The sequence below is a fragment of the Malaya genurostris genome, chromosome 3, assembly GCF_030247185.1.
Source record: "Malaya genurostris strain Urasoe2022 chromosome 3, Malgen_1.1, whole genome shotgun sequence".
Taxonomy (NCBI): Eukaryota; Metazoa; Arthropoda; class Insecta; order Diptera; family Culicidae; genus Malaya; species Malaya genurostris.
In genome coordinates, this window is record NC_080572.1 from 235,110,939 (window position 1) to 235,127,208 (window position 16,270).

The 16,270-nt window shown below is 36.9% G+C and overlaps 2 protein-coding genes across 3 annotated transcripts; one reads left to right on the plus strand and one right to left on the minus strand.

Annotated features, from left to right (window-relative positions):
* Positions 1 to 6,277: 6,277 nt before the first annotated feature.
* LOC131437675 (translocon-associated protein subunit beta) lies at positions 6,278 to 7,505 on the minus strand. 2 transcript variants are annotated; one of them, XM_058607178.1, is made up of 3 exons: positions 7,358 to 7,505; positions 7,027 to 7,225; positions 6,278 to 6,962 (listed from the first exon to the last, which is right to left on the minus strand). In XM_058607178.1, exons 2-3 carry the CDS (start codon positions 7,217 to 7,219, stop codon positions 6,577 to 6,579), a joined length of 579 nt encoding a protein of 192 aa, XP_058463161.1. In that variant the 5' UTR covers positions 7,220 to 7,225; positions 7,358 to 7,505; the 3' UTR covers positions 6,278 to 6,576. The 2 variants fall into 2 exon arrangements, with proteins under 2 accessions (XP_058463161.1, XP_058463160.1); XM_058607177.1 differs by having other exon boundaries at positions 7,314 to 7,482.
* Positions 7,506 to 13,522: 6,017 nt separating this feature from the next.
* LOC131436373 (phosphoglucomutase) lies at positions 13,523 to 15,915 on the plus strand. The gene is made up of 3 exons (XM_058605063.1): positions 13,523 to 13,837; positions 13,934 to 15,322; positions 15,392 to 15,915. The coding sequence occupies exons 1-3, from the start codon at positions 13,760 to 13,762 to the stop codon at positions 15,608 to 15,610; spliced, it is 1,686 nt and encodes a 561-aa protein (XP_058461046.1). The 5' UTR covers positions 13,523 to 13,759; the 3' UTR covers positions 15,611 to 15,915.
* The last annotated feature ends 355 nt before the right edge of the window (positions 15,916 to 16,270 follow it).

Here is a 16,270-nt window from a genome sequence, read left to right on the forward strand (position 1 = left end):
CTTGCTCATATCAAACATTTTAGAAAACTTCTATTTTCATTTATTTGTGATTATCTAATACTACTGACAATTTTATCATAAATTGGTGACCATATTGCCTATTCTCGTCCAGAGTGAATTTTGAAAAGGCGCTCCATAGTACACTTAGGCGTATTCACGTTAAAATATTAGAAATACATTGAACATAAAAAAAATTTGGTCAGAAAGATCATCACAATGGACGTACAAATTTCATGTACACCACACACACTTTCTTAAACTATCTATATATGTTTTGATACAAAAACAGATAAGACAACGTTTAGACTGATTTGCCCCTTGCCGTACACTGAAAGTTCTTTGAGAAAGAAGATCAATCACCTCATCGAAGATCAATAACAAGGCTCTGCCTTACATTCGAAAGCAATCTTTTATCATTAGTATTCTAAATGAAATCCTTGCCTTCGTTTGAGGGAGGAGCACATTGATGATGCTAAAATTGTATAACTTATCTTAAAGCCTCACTTCTGCGTGACCAGAATGACTTCATGGCTTGAGGCATCATTTCCTGTGCTACGGAGATGGTTCCAAACGAACCGGTTGTCGGATATCTTAATTCGATATCTGCTGTTCAATACTCTTAGTTTTGTCTTGATAAGTTTGAGAGCAATTCCAATTCTTACTGAATTTAAAAGTGACCAAAAATTGTAAGTTTGGATACTTGTTTCGTTTATACTAATTTCAAGTTTGACAAATCTCATGACATTTATTGGAGCACTTTGTCTCAAGCAGCAGTACGTGCTATTTTCTTGGTCCAGTAAACATTTTCTTTTGTTCAACACTATAACCGGAAAACAATTTAATCATTTGTTTCGCTTTCAATTTTGCACCTTCCATGTGATCGGATAATTTTGCAACCGACGTCATTCTAATTTTTCTCACGTACCGTACGTCATCGTATTTCTCGGCCTAGAACAAAATTTTGTTATAATATCGTTACTTGACATTCTGGTTAAAACATGCTGTACGGATCTGACGTTTGCTTTACTTCTCTAGTAAAATTGTTTCTTATATCTGTGCTCCATTTTAAACGTTTCTCTTTGATAATCAGGAAATGGTGAATGGTTGTAGAATAGTGCCATCTCCTCTATAGATAATCACATTTTTATTTTCAACTCGACTCCATGTGACTGAAAAAGTCTATGACCAACGTCATTCTAACTTTTACCTTCCTGCATTACCTATCAAACGAAGAAACTGAGGGGCAAATAATCAACAATCGAAGAACTTGCACCAAGTAAAGAGTATCGTTTGCAGTGAGTTGCTCTCTAAGGCGTGAAACCCACTAAATTTTCTAGTTCAAGTGAAACAGTAAACATGGTCACAAAAGATCACGTGAAGGAGCTTATCACGTGGTTTTTGCAGAATTTGCAATGTGAGTGCATGAACCATCCATTATTATAGCACCTTTCACTACTATCCCAGGCTATAAACTTGCACTTCGGAAGTATTTGATCTCTGACGTCGTCCCGTGGGTCAGGTGTTAAATGCATCAATGGGTGCTCCCGGTGAATGCTGTAGTACGTAGTGATGAAGTGCTGTTAATATGCAACGTGATAACAACTTTTACTGGATGGGTCATTTGAAACCAGCTTGATTCGTTATCAATCTAAGTTTTACCTGCCACTCGTTCATAAGTGACACATTTTTTCGGTATCTCCAAACTAATTAGAACAAGACACAGTCTGAAACTAGTTGTTAAAAATATAAGACGGGTAGTTTTAAACGAAAGTTACATTTATGAAAATATTCACACTTCATCAAGTATCTTTTACTTGCAAAATGGCAATTTTCAATATATTGCCGATATATCTAATGTATTTTTTTGCATCAACAGATATTCAAAAAGGCAAATCACATAAAGTTATTCATAAGACTAACAACATTTTACTAAAGTTTAGTCAGCCTATCAGAGAGAATGATTATAGCAATAACATGTCCGGGAAATATTGTCTACACTTCATACAACGATTGTCTTGAAATTTATTTAATTCGCTTTCTTTATGTTTTCCCGTTTATCCATAATCCTCTAATTTATCAAATATACAGTCAATAAAAAAGAGGAACCGTGAAGAAATTTACCCATAGTGCCATTGTTTCATTTTCAAGAATAGAAAAATAATGGTTGTAACGACAGGAAGATGAATTTTCAGTTACGAATCACTAGTTATTTTTGGGTTGATTTTGTTTATTATCAGGTTCCGCCGTTTTCCGATAGGTGGCTGTACCGGCTGAGGCTGGTTAAAATACATAGATGATAATGCCTTTAAAGTGAGTGTGTACGAATTGTCATCGCCGTTTCAGTGACAGTTGTTCTTGTTTTCGTATTATTCACGCTCGAAAATGTCTGTTTATGTGCCCAATTCTCGCCATTTGCGGGAAGTTTTACTTTTCTGTTACAATTCGAAAAAAAATGCAACTGAAGCGCATCGAATGCTTTCAGAAACTTCAGAAACTCTGAGTAAAAAAGAACGTGTCGGGAGTGGTTTCAACGTTTTAAAAATGGTGATTTCGATGTCGAAGACAAACATGATGGTGGAAGAGAAAAAACCTTCAAAGATGAATAACAATTTACTACGAGCTCTTAAAACCGGGTGAAACCATCACAGGAGATCGCTACCGAACGCAACTGATGCGCCTTAGTCGCGCGCTAAAAGAACAATGCTCGGCCTCACGTCGCAAAAGTGGTCAAAAAGTACCTGGAAACGCTGAAATGGGAAGCCTTGCCCCACCCGCTGTATTCCCCAGATGTCGCCCCTTCTGACTTCCACCTTGTCCGTTCGATGGAACACGGCCTGGCAGATCAACATTCCTTCGAAGAGTTGGAAAAATGGATTGCTTCATGGATAGCGTCAAAAAAGGACTCCTTTTTTCGAGCCGGAATCCGAAAATTTCCGGAAAGATGGGAGAAAGTTGTCGCTAGCGACGGACAATATTTTGAATAATACATCTGTAAGCACTTTTTCGCAATAAAGCTTTAAATTTTGGAAAAAAAACGGTGGAAGCAAAGTTGTACACCTAATAATAAAACCAATTTCATTTTTGTTTTCTTTGTGCTGTCTTTCAGCAGTGATGGTGACAGACAAATAGAGTCAAATTTTCTGATTTTATTCAGTTATTAGTTGCCGATGAGAATTTCGTGTTGGATTGAAATATTGCTGGTTTGTGTTTAGAATATTCGCCAACTAAACATATTCTCTAAAAACAAAAGTATTTTTCAACCAACTAATTCAAAAACAGTAACACGAATTAGACGCAGAGCTAATTTCGGTCGTTTCGTGTAGTATTCGAAAACTGTTAATTATTGCAGAACGCCTGTAAATTTGTATTACACAAGTTCTTTGTACTGAATATCAATAACGAACAGAACAATGAATTCTTATGACGTCTGATGGAATGACAAACTATGGAAGCTGTTGACGGAATAGCTTGAACCTACTTTGATGGCTCCGAATAAGGTAAACAAAACTTGATGAATTTGAATTTGTCTTTTTAATTGCCTTTTCATGGTTAGCAAAGAAAATAGACAAAATTCTCGACCTGAACCAACCGGAATGATGCACTTGCAAAACACTGATAGCTGTCAAAATTGATTCATTTTGTTAATTTTTGTAAGGTTATGTACTGTTCGTGCAAAACCTAATTAGATATTTTTTTTATCGTGACGTCACAAATGAACAAAGATTCATCCTTGACAGTTCAGCGGTACTGTTTACAAACAAGCTTAAACAAAAATCGAAGAACACATCTCAAAAAATCATCTTTGCAACTAGTCACTTTTATTTAAAAATCTCAAAAACAAACCGTATCCAATCGTGGAAAAATGTTTCAAAACTCTATTTAGGCGATATGGATCGTAAATGATCTCATCCAATTTGTCAACAGACAAACAAAAAAATCTCTGTTTACAAACAGTATTCGTTCGATTGAGGTTAGTAGTGACGGTAAAAACCTTTTTTTTATATCGTTTATTTACCCCCGGCTTTAACCTAATAAAGGTCGTTCACCGCGTTCGGCAAAAAAACCTAATAGTAAAGTGTATTTACGACAAAAGTTCATGTTTGACATGTACCGGTGAATTGTTTACATTTCAAATAACACGTATTCAAATTCGAATGAACATTTAAACAAACCACCAATCTACGAACTGCACTGAAATCTCGGCAAATAGTATACGGTATAACATTTTAAAAGCAAAAATGTTGCGGCTTCGACAGTTTACAATATCCTAAGATGCCCAACAACTGCTCGTAAGGAAGGTAGTGGAAGACCAGCCAAAATTATGGACGCGAAAGGACTTCGTTCTCTTTCTCGTGCCTTCAACAACAAGGATTCACTGAGTCAAAGAGATGCCGCAAAAAAGTTCAACTGTTCTCACCAGTACATCTGCAAAACATTGAAAAGACTCAGAATAAAGTACCGAAAGAAGACACGAGCCCCGGGATATACTGACGCACAGATTTCAACGCAGAATGCCCAATGCCGCTGGTTGATTAAAACATTTTCCGGAAAAAGTTTTGTTTTGGACGACGAAAGTTACTTCCCTCTTTCGATGACACAGATTCCCGCAAACGATCGATACTATTCAACGGATAGTTCTACTGTACATCCGAACATAAAATATTAGTTTATACATAAGTTTGAACAGAAAGTGATGCTGTACATTGTCATTTCCGAGAAAGGCATTTCTAAGCCATGGTTCAAGCCATCTGGGTTGGCAATCAATAAAGATGTGTACCAGAACGAACGTTTGTAGAAAGTTTTGATCCCGTTTTTTTCAAAAACATCATACTGATGGACAATACGTGTTTTGGCCGAATAAAGCGTCATCGCATTGCACCAAAAAACATAATCGTTCCTGAATACCCATTCGATCCCATTTGTACCCAAAAACCACAACCCGATAAATCTACCTCAGTGTCGCCTAATCGAAGATTTCTTCGGGGTTCTGAGCTCCTTGGTGTACAAAAATAACTGGAGAGCCACGAATTGCTAGCAGTTAATTGATAGAATCAAGAGATGCATTCGCAAAGTTGACATGAATGCCGTACAACGCTCCTGTTCCGACATCAAACGGAAGCTTCGCCGAACATCTGATTACGGACCGTTTTCAAATGTTCACTTTTTTTCAACAATGGACAATGTAATTTCAATAAATCATATCTTCTACAAGTATGTTTGTCTTTTTTTGACAGCTTGAAAAAGAAATTCCAAAATTTTAGTTGCCACCCGTTATGTTCTCTGTGAGGTTACTTTGATGGCACACAGGCTAAAATCGTATGCTGCATTCCTATGCGAAAAATATTCATTTATTTCACTAGCGATTTTCATTTTTCAAGGCAACTGCAAAATTATGGATGCGATTCAACCGACGAAAAATCATTCCCGATCGATTATTGAAAACATATTGATTAGATATCCACTTATGACTTATTAAATAACAAATAAATATATAATAAATATATGTTTAAGACTTTAAGACAAATTTTATTTGAAACGGTGGCAAATATCAAAAAATCCACATTACAATATCAAATTTATTTGAGAATATTTTATGAAATTTTCAAAATAATTCATTGAGTTTACCGCCCTAGTGATATTTTTTTCGGTTTGGAGAGCTGCTGAAAAATGCATCGCTTGGAATAGCATACCTCTACTTTTTCATCGATTATATCGACTTTTAAGGCTTATATCATAATTCTACCGTGACAAAGTCTAGATAATGTAGTTTAGATACGGTTAGTACTACAGATAACAAATGACATAAAATGACAAGTTTATTTTTGTTTTATTCCGTTCGAATTCTCGTGTTATTTAAGCGACATGGAAATAAAGCTGTCTTTAACACTTAGGAAAATTGTGTGATAAGTGTTCAAATTCAGAAAGATCACGGCGAATAGTAAGTAGAGTAAGTGGCAGTAGTTTTTCCAATGTATAGCCAATTTGAAATTTTCACAGGACTTTTAAAAATGTTGTTCGAGCCTGTATATGTTATCTGTGGTTCACGTTTGAACGTTCAAACTGCAAGGAATTAAAACACCCTCACTTCATTACGGTTAATTCAATGTGATTTAGTAGAATCTAATAGTTTATTTTCATTTCGTTATAAAAAATCTAACAATATTAGAAGCAAAGTGCCCTAATGCAGAGTTAGGGTGAGTGTTCATTCAAATTCACATCTACCAACTCTTCAAGCGACATTGGAATGGTTTAAAGAAATATCAAAATTGAAACCAAATTATGAAAACATACTTTTTTGTCTGTTTATTTCATGGTACGATTATAACAACACAAAACGGTATTGTACTGCATGTTTTGCTGATCGTGAAAACTTATGATCCACAGTGACTTTGGATTCCGAAAATGCTTTACGCTGTTCAAACTTAGTTAACTTCCATAAAAACAGGATTTTTAATTATGAGTGTTTAAACAAAAATGCGCGCTTACTTCGAATAAATTAGTCTTTCGGGAAAACTAAGCTCTACAGTACGGCAGGAGAAATCTGCCTTACTTCAAACCCATCACAAAACTTATTCCTCAATTAACTTTTTTCGATGGCTTGGCCAATAGTTCGTACTTAGTTTTGGAACTATACCATAACGCGTACGGGATTGCTAGCGACGGAATAGTCATGATAGCAAATGCGAACCAATCCAGATAGTGGGATGAAAATTGCTTGTTGAATTGTGCTTCGGCCACTATGGCTCCCTCTCCGGGTTCCGAACTAACAGCAAACTGTACATTGGTGGCTTCCTCCGTAGGTTGGTAATGCACTTCGGCGGCAGTAAAATTGAAATAACCATATGCTTTCGGCCGCACAACAGCAATATGTGTCACGTTCGTTTGGGGTGCGATACGATCTATAGTAGCCGTCAGCTGACCTCCAATCACGGCAAATGCCTCCGGATGAAATCCATTATCGACTGTTCATGAATAAACATAATTTTATTTAAATTCGTTCATTTTCGAATCATGGTGAGGACATACCTAACTGTACATTGACGGCAGCACCGGAACCCACATTATACAGCGTATATTTGACAACTATATCACGGTTTTCTACGAGGTATTTGTTCAGGATCTGCTTCGATACCAATAACCGAGCCGCATTATCTTCGTTGGCGATTCCCAAGTGGCTCAGGGCGAATAATCCTAGCACAATGGCATATACGGCGTTCATGTTTACCTATCAACAGAAGATTGAATGAAGAAAATATTAAAAACGGAACTATTCACCTATTATATTTCTGACATAAAATGTCAACTATACTTACGATCTTTCACAAATAATTTCGAGTATTATAGTAATGAAACTCACTTAAAACGATATACTTTTCGTACACGTCTACCGTCTAGGAAACGCTGTGAAGAGAAAATGAAAGGGAAATGTCAGGCACAGGCGTTCGCCTCAACGAAATCAATCCAACACCGCAAGCAGTTCAAAATACGTGTACGATAGCTGTCAAAACTTTGAACTGTCAGAAACGCATGCTTGTGTGTGAATACGATAGGGATGCACAGGAAAGTTGCGATCATTACACCCACCCTATATGTCTACGCGAAAAGAGGCTCTCTTGAGTATATTCGATTCGTAAAATATTGTAAAAACGAGGGCAATTCGCTCATCGCAGACGTCATTACCTTAAAAAATAAACAATTGATTTACAATTAGATATATGGGCTACAATACATTTTATTGTATCTTGAAAAGATTTTTCTCACTTCCATCGATTCAATATATTGTTTCTACGATTCTACAATGGAATTTATTGTACACGCGGTGTTTCAAACAATATGCACACTGTACATTCTATTGTTTTCCAAGAAAACATGTATGAGAAAACTTTATGATTTGAATTGTTACGATACTTAACAACCTATACATTCTATTTCAAAATGCATTTTTACAAATAATTGAATAGATTATAACAATACATTAAAATATTTTTCAATGGTCAAAGCTAAATTGTGGCAGACAAATCGTATTGTTTTCCTACAATATTTTATATTCGCGTATACCTGTCACGAACAAAATGATATACTGGATTCTCTTCATCACAGTATGCATTGATTCAAAATGGCCTTGCAGTTGAAAATAATTATTCATAATTTTCGAAATGAATAAAGTCGAAAGGAGGAGAAAGGAGAACGGCTAATAAGCCACCAGTCAACATTCACTTTGAAGTGTAATTTCGAATGACTCGGCACTCGCTGAGAGTAAGTCATAAGAGTAAATGGCAGAGAAAAGTTTTCTCTTTCGTCTGCTGTTAAATTTAATACTCTATCTTTAATAGCTCGCTTGTAATTACTTTCGAAAGTGGAAGTTGACAGGTGGCGTTTTAGCCGTTCTAAAAAAAATGCGTGAATTGTGAAAGATTATATTTTTCATTTCCATCTTTCTCCACCAACCATCCGAACAAGCTTTCTGCGCACAATAAACAACAAAACAACAGTAGCTATCTCTCTTTGTGTGGATGCGATAAGCACTGCTGCTGAACAATACCATATGATCGACAGTTTCCGATCATTATATTACCCGCATACGCATGGCTGCCAGATGGCTGACTAAACGCTGCCAGCTGGAAAAATGTGGCTGGCAGACATTCTGGTGACCGACTGCCTCACCGCTGCCAGATATACAACTCAAACGATACAACCGTATCCACCAGGATTTTTCCACATTGAAATCTTTGACATTTCCAGCGAAGGTGAGAAGATAGCCATGGCTGGCCAGGTAGCCAAAACGCTATGCGGGTATAGTTAAACATGGCTTGTGTAATATGTATTATATTAAGAACTAGGCTGAGCTTGTAAATAAAGTTACCTCAATTTAACCTAAAGTTAAGTCGACGACACGACCAGGCACTTCGAAGAAAAATCGCAATAAAAAGTGTTCATGCGCGATCACTATCAGTTACCGAAGTATTGAAAGACCCCTAGGTAATAATAAAAATATATTTTACAAGCATCACTGCTGTGGTTGCTACGAAATAGTCACCATGCACAGCATAATAAACAAACAGGTAATACTTTAAAAGATGTATTATAAGTAAAACATTTTATTTCAAGTTAGGCTAATTATATTGATTGCAGGAATAAACCAGTTTTCATGGCGCTAACAATAAAGCGATGTAATGCTGATCGAGCAAAATGAAACATATCCGTATATATTTGCTACTGAATTTTTCGTTTGCAATCTATGTATCTATCAAAAATATTTGAATGACAACAGGAATGATAATGTCGTTTCGAGATTTTGGTTTTTTTGCTTAATGTTCAGAATCGCGATTTTGCATTTCATTCTAATAATCAAAATACCCTGTCAAGTGGTTCCCACGGGATTATCTCGTCTTCTACTGGCGTTTAAAAAGAATTTCAGGTCCTAATAACCGTTCTCACTTCCACTTTCACTTTCACTTCACACTTACATCCCTTCACTTGATTTTCCCTGTTACCAGTATCACGCACACTGAAGTAGTCACGTAGTGAAAAAAAAATCACTTTTCCAAAAAAAATGATGTGATGTTCGTAATAACCACAAGCTCATAAAAGTAATTACTTTTTCCTCTGAAGCGACTTTCGTGATAAATACCTACATTCACTTCACTTGATTTTCACCGTGAAGTGATACCGGTAATAAAAGCCTCATTATATGAATTCGATATAAGGGAAGAATTAAAAAGGGACACTCCGTTTCCGCATTTTAGCGTAGGCCACTCGACCTACGGTTTCGTCCACTTCTTTTGGTTCTTTCACACAACGGCATGTAGCTACGTACATATATCATTAAATGCAATCCATGTCAGCGAAGCGCAGATCACAGTTGATTGAAATTGTTATCGCAGCATATTTCACCGGTAACTAAACATTTATTTTTTGTAGGACTTTTATATAATTGAAATATTAGTGAAAAAGTCATATAAAATTTGTGAATGCTGATTAGTACATTTGAAAGTATATAAATAATTGCAATCACGATCGAAATGATCTAACAAGTAACAACATCATCAAAATTGCAGCATAACACCAACATTCGCGGTCATACTGTTCATCTGAGTACTACAATGCAATGGGTTGAAGATCATTCTGGTCTCACGGTGAGATTTTCTTCACCCTCTAAGCATCACGCCGTAGATAAACGCAAAAGCGGTTAGTTTCGGGTCTTTACGCACTTAGAAGAGAGGCTACAAGAATACATATTATTAGTGAACAGAATATATAATTAAATACAAAATTAGCAAGCCATAAAAACTCTCAATTCCGATTTAGATCTGCAGTCGACGATGAGAACTTTTGAGATGCTCTAGATTGGGCATGAGCAATAATGAAACCGAGAACGATTACCTTGAAAAGATAAACAATGGTAACTAGGGTTACTGTAACTGTTATTTCGAAAACAACAATTTCTCTGATCGCGTTCCCAATTTTAAACTTTTTTCATAAGATATCATTTTGACATTACCAGTTACTGAGGGGTAGCTCGATTTGCGATACAGTTTTAAAAGCGAGTGGCAGGTCGTGTCGTCGGTTAAGTACTCTACCTTTTCTGTTCTGTTCACTTCAACATTGCAGAGCGTTGCAGAGCTAAGCAATTATAAATAAAAAAATTTTGTACATTAATCTAAAAATATGATCATATTTTTAATGTTGTATAATGCCTAATTATTTATTCTACAAATGCCCCCGTAATAAATTTTGGGTGAAAATTATTTTTGAAAGTTCCCTCATGCAACTGCGTAGTACAATGAAAAGCAGATTGATCAGTATCAGATGGCAGGAACGAGAAAGTAAAATGTCGATGCCAAAGTGACAGAACGATATCCACAAAACTATTTGTCAATATTGATCGGTGTTTTTTTTTTGTTTCAATTATAGAGGTAACCTTAAGGCCGTTCGCCTCTTCAGGCCAGAAAAGCTTGGGGATCGAACTCTGGTGGGCTGCGTGAAAGGCATCAACTAACCCATCAAGCTATACCCGTCCTCTTGATTGGTATTGAAAATGCATTTTAAAATCAAATGTGAAGGAAATATGCGCGGAAACTAAGATTGATTTATCTGAAATTACCATTTTCATCTGAAACTTTCAACGCACTTAGATTAAATATTATTTAAGGTCGTTAGTTTCATTGATTAGCTATGTCGAAATCTAATCTAAGATGTTTGTGTATTCTGCATCAGACGCAATACCCAATCCCGAATCAGAATAGGTTGCAGCACGTAATTTAGAATAAAGGAATAAACCAATTCTGATACATTGAATACATGAACAAAATGAGCTTTAATTGACGATTTACCTTTAGTTTAGTAGTGGTATAACAAAAAAATCTCTTCTTTTGATTGCGTATATATAACATTGACTTCAAACTCATCGGTTTTTATTCTGTAAACGACTCATAAGTTATCTGCCAACTTTCACTTTAATCAAAGGCATAATTTTAACAAGATGTCCAGCTCTCACATTTTCCGAACAAATCATTGGAAACACTCATTTTTGCGAGCATGACACCCTCAGGCGAGTCCGCAACGAATCTCGTACATTGACTGACGCACTGCGCACCCATACAATTAAAATGATATGTTGAATGCGATGGCGTTGCTGAACTGAAGATTGATTTCGCTCCAAGTCGACAGGGTCTGCTTTAAAGAAATACAGCCCGACAGGTAAATTATAACTAAACATTAAAATATTCTATATATATTATATTTATTAAAAAAGGTAAAAGAAACATCTTTTTTTCCATCAGGTGACAAAATTAATATTCAAACGATAATCTGAAATTTCTTTTCTAAGTAGATATTCACAGATCCCAAGTCACAATTCTAATGCCTTATGGTTTTGATTACAATTTATAGGAGTTTTGTAATTGATTTTTCAATCACTACCTACAACTATAATTAGTGTCTCTTTTGACAAGTAATATCATAGTTTTTGAAGCTTCTATAAAACCCTTTACGTAGACTAACAACTGGACTAAAAATAAAACAATTTGTACTAGAATAAAACCATGGAAACGCTCTTAATATGGCTTTAAAACATTTTCTTTAAAACATTGTAAGTTAAATTTTTTCATGAATCTAGTTTTGTGTGTGTGCGTGCTCAATGGATGACTTGTTGTGGGCTGTTTGATTTTTTACTTCTTAGGTTAAGTCAGACCCTGTCAGCTTGGAGCGATCTCGATCTTCAGTTCAGCAACGCCATCGCACGGCGTCTCATTCAACATGTCATGTCAATTGTATGGGTGCACAGCCCTGCTATTTTGGCGCGCACGAATTTGACATTTCTCTCCTCTACTTCTATGTATGAGATTCGATGCGGACTCACCTGAGGGCGACATGCTCGCAAAAAAGGATGTTGCCAATGATTTGTTCGGGAAATGTGAGAGCTGGATATCTTGTTAATATGATGTCTTTGGTTAAGTGTAATTTGCATTAAAGAAAATTTTATGGCCATCATTATGATGTTCTTTGCCGTAGCCTTTATTGACATCAAATAAACTTCGAAATGTAAAAACGACGAAATATGATGGACATTCATGATTCATTTTTAGAACGTATGCACAAGTTTCAACGCCAAGAAATAGTTTTATACAAAAATGTCGATGAATCAGAAAATAATTTTCATAAATCATGGAGACTTTCGCAAAAACCACGTTTATTTCAAGGGGACTAGATATAATTTATGCATACATTCACGATAAAAATAAAAGCGCGTAAAATTTTTACGTTTGGAAAAGGCCTAAAACTCGTAAATAAAATCTAATATATTCATACTGAATGCATTCAAAGCAGACATGACACACACACACAGTCAAGAAAAATATTATCATAGCGACAGTTTATTCATAGCGGAATTCATTCCATCCGAATAAATTTAATGTTGAACGTAAAGCTAGTTTCAACATTTCTTGAATTTGGAGTTTTAACGCAGGTTTATTCTGATTCTTCACTTTGCTTTATAAACCTTATGAAGAATGGTCCACTTGGCAGGAATATGCTCTTATAGAGGTTTTCAGTAGGTTTTCGTGGAGTTTAAAGTTCTAATGCAAGATTTATTATGTATGTGAAGACAGCTACAAGTATTTATTAGTATTAAAAATGTTACTTGGGAATCCCAAGTTGGGATGGCTTATTGGCCGTTTTCGGAAGAAACACGTGAATTCCGTTCCGAATCAAATTTCGGACGGTTCAACGGGGGGACACTGTACATGTAAACAATTATGGTGGATATTAGTCCATCGATTCCGTACTACGAACAAAATAATTCAGCTTATGTAAACTTACTGAAGTAACAGACTATTACACACGAAAATTTGTTTTCCGAAATCAAGGAATGATAGGCTCAGTCCGAAATGCAGTTGTTTCAAATCAAGTTACAGTAAAACATCAAAAATGGCTTGCAATTTATTTTCTAAAGCTACACGTAATGCTTGGAAGACATCCTGTCTTATCACCATGTAATTGTCAGAGATCGCTACCGGTCTCGCTCTCTCTCTATCCAGCACTGCTCGTAGTAGGTTAGTCGACCTTCATGCGACATTCAGTACATTTTCTGTTCACTCGGAGTGAAAAGTAGCATTTACTAGCAGAACAGTTTCAATCATAATACAGCGAGCCGGTTGAAAATAGACAAATCATATTCATTCATTTATATCAGTAGCAGTGTCATCGTTGTCTGTCGAAAAACAGAATATTATCTTGGAGCTGTACCATTCGGCAAGTCATGGCTATCACAATTAAAATAGTGACAACCACTCCATTTGAAGGCCAGAAACCAGGCACAAGTGGACTCCGTAAAAAGGTAAACTTTATATCCTATTCCAAGCATTGTTGGTTTTTTAAGTAAAAACAGAAATTCTGAATAACAGTTTGTTTGATACCCTTTTGTCCCCTAAAGGTCAAAGTGTTTACCCAGCAGAATTATACCGAGAATTTTGTTCAATGCATTCTGGACGCTAACGGTGCTTCTCTGGCCGGTTCCACTTTGGTGGTTGGCGGCGATGGTCGTTTTTTCTGTCGGGAAGCTTGCGAACTAATTGTTCGCATTTGTGCCGCCAACGGAGTGGCTCGGATTTTGGCCGGTCAGAATGGTATTCTATCGACACCAGCCGTGTCCAGCTTGATACGACGAAACAAAGCTCTTGGGGGAATCGTACTGACAGCTTCGCACAATCCGGGTGGTCCAGAAAATGATTTTGGAATCAAGTTTAACTGCGAGAATGGTGGCCCTGCCCCAGATCAGTTCACTAACAAAATCTACGCCCTGTCCGAAAAAATCAAGGAGTATAGAATCGCGGAAGGGCTAGCCATTGACGTTGCTAAAATTGGAGTCAACAACTATGAGGTCGAAGGAAAACCGTTTGTTGTAGAGGTTATTGATTCAGTTGCTGATTATGTTCGACTGATGAAGGGAATATTTGACTTCGATAAACTGAAAAATTTTGTTAGTGGAAAATCCCGCAACGGCCAACCTTTGAAAATGCGAATCGACTCCATGAATGGTGTAACTGGAAGTTATGTTAATGAAATTTTTGTCAATTGTTTAGGAGCGTCGAAGGATGGAGTTGTTCACACGACTCCACTTCCTGACTTTGGAGGTCTTCACCCAGACCCTAATCTTACCTATGCAAAAGATCTAGTTGATACAGTTCGCACTGGAGACTACGATATTGGAGCGGCATTTGATGGGGATGGTGATCGCAACATGATCATCGGACGGAATGCGTTCTTCGTAACACCTAGTGATTCGTTGGCCGTTATCGCGCACTACCTCGAATGCATACCTTACTTCAAAAAGAACGGAATAACAGGATTGGCCAGAAGTATGCCAACTGCTTCCGCCGTTGATTTGGTCGCCAAAGCTCTCAACAAAGAGTTATTTGAAGTTCCGACCGGATGGAAGTACTTTGGAAATTTGATGGACGCCGGTCGGCTTTGCCTGTGTGGAGAAGAAAGTTTCGGCACTGGATCAGATCACATTCGTGAGAAGGACGGTATCTGGGCTGTTTTGGCATGGTTCTCCGTTCTGGAACACACTGGAAAGAGTGTTGAGGAAATCTGTGTACAACATTGGAAGCGCTATGGGCGAAACTATTTCACTCGTTACGATTATGAGGAGTGTGATCTAGCCCCTTGCAATGAGATGATGGCCACCCTCGAGAAGACCATCACCGACTCTGGTTTCCCGGGCAAAGATTTCTCAGCAGGTGGCAAAACCTACAAGGTTAAGCTGGGCGATAACTTCAGCTACAACGATCCAATTGACAAGTCCGTGTCGACGAAGCAGGTAAGTAAATGCATGTCCTAACCAAAATCGTTTGTCAATAGGTGTTTGTTCTGGTTTTTCATTCAACAGGGCCTTCGTATTGTATTCACCGATGGTAGCCGCATTGTGATGCGTCTCAGTGGAACCGGAAGCTCCGGTGCAACCGTTCGACTATACATCGATTCATACGAGAAAGATAACGTGCTGGGTCAAGCTGCGGATATGCTCAAACCACTCATAGATATTGCCTTGGATATCTCGAAGTTACCTACCTTCACAGGGCGCAATGCTCCAACGGTAATTACGTAAACTGAAGGAGATATAATAATAATAATAAGCTAAACTAAGTCATCAGAAAATTATATTCAGTCAGTTTAAACAAAAGAAATAATCTGTTAAACGGATCTGTTATCATAGTGGTTATCAATTGTTTTCAGAAACAACTGCGCCAAGTTGTTTACTGAGAATGCATGTCATCTTTTATTTTTATTTTAGTTCTCTTTCGTTCACTACCATTAGCAATTGTTGGGATGCATTCAGAGCGCCATTATCATTTCGTGCAATTTGTTTTTTTAAATAGTAGCGCGACAAATAAAGATAGTTGGTTGAACAAATGTCGAACGGATTTATGTAACTAAACGAATGATGACAAGCAGTTTATAATCTCATTTCAAGCGTACTGAAAGTCATCCTAGCAGTCAAGAATGATGTTCCTCGTCGTTCCTTGTCATGCACTACTCTCCGCAGTTTTTTTTTTTTTGAAAAAATATAAATTAGTAAATTAATTCTTCGATTCATCAATGCATAACAGTTTATGTTGAACTGGCAGTTCAACGAAAAACCACTTAGCCGACGTACATTTATTAGGTTTTTTACCATCACTGCTAACCTCAAATATCAAAGACATCATATCCAGCTCTCACATTTCCCGAACAAATCATTGGCAACATCCTTTTTTGCGAGCATGGC

Bases quoted from the DNA above. Each gene is read 5' to 3' on its own strand.
- LOC131437675 (XM_058607178.1), bottom strand. From the start codon at position 7,219: ATGAACGCCGTATATGCCATTGTGCTAGGATTATTCGCCCTGAGCCAC. The intron at 6,963-7,026 runs GTATGTCCTCAC...ATTCATGAACAG, and splicing joins TGCCGTCAATGTACAGTTAG to TCGATAATGGATTTCATCCG.
- LOC131436373 (XM_058605063.1), top strand. From the start codon at position 13,760: ATGGCTATCACAATTAAAATAGTGACAACCACTCCATTTGAAGGCCAG. The intron at 13,838-13,933 runs GTAAACTTTATA...TGTCCCCTAAAG, and splicing joins CAAGTGGACTCCGTAAAAAG to GTCAAAGTGTTTACCCAGCA. The intron at 15,323-15,391 runs GTAAGTAAATGC...TTCATTCAACAG, and splicing joins AGTCCGTGTCGACGAAGCAG to GGCCTTCGTATTGTATTCAC.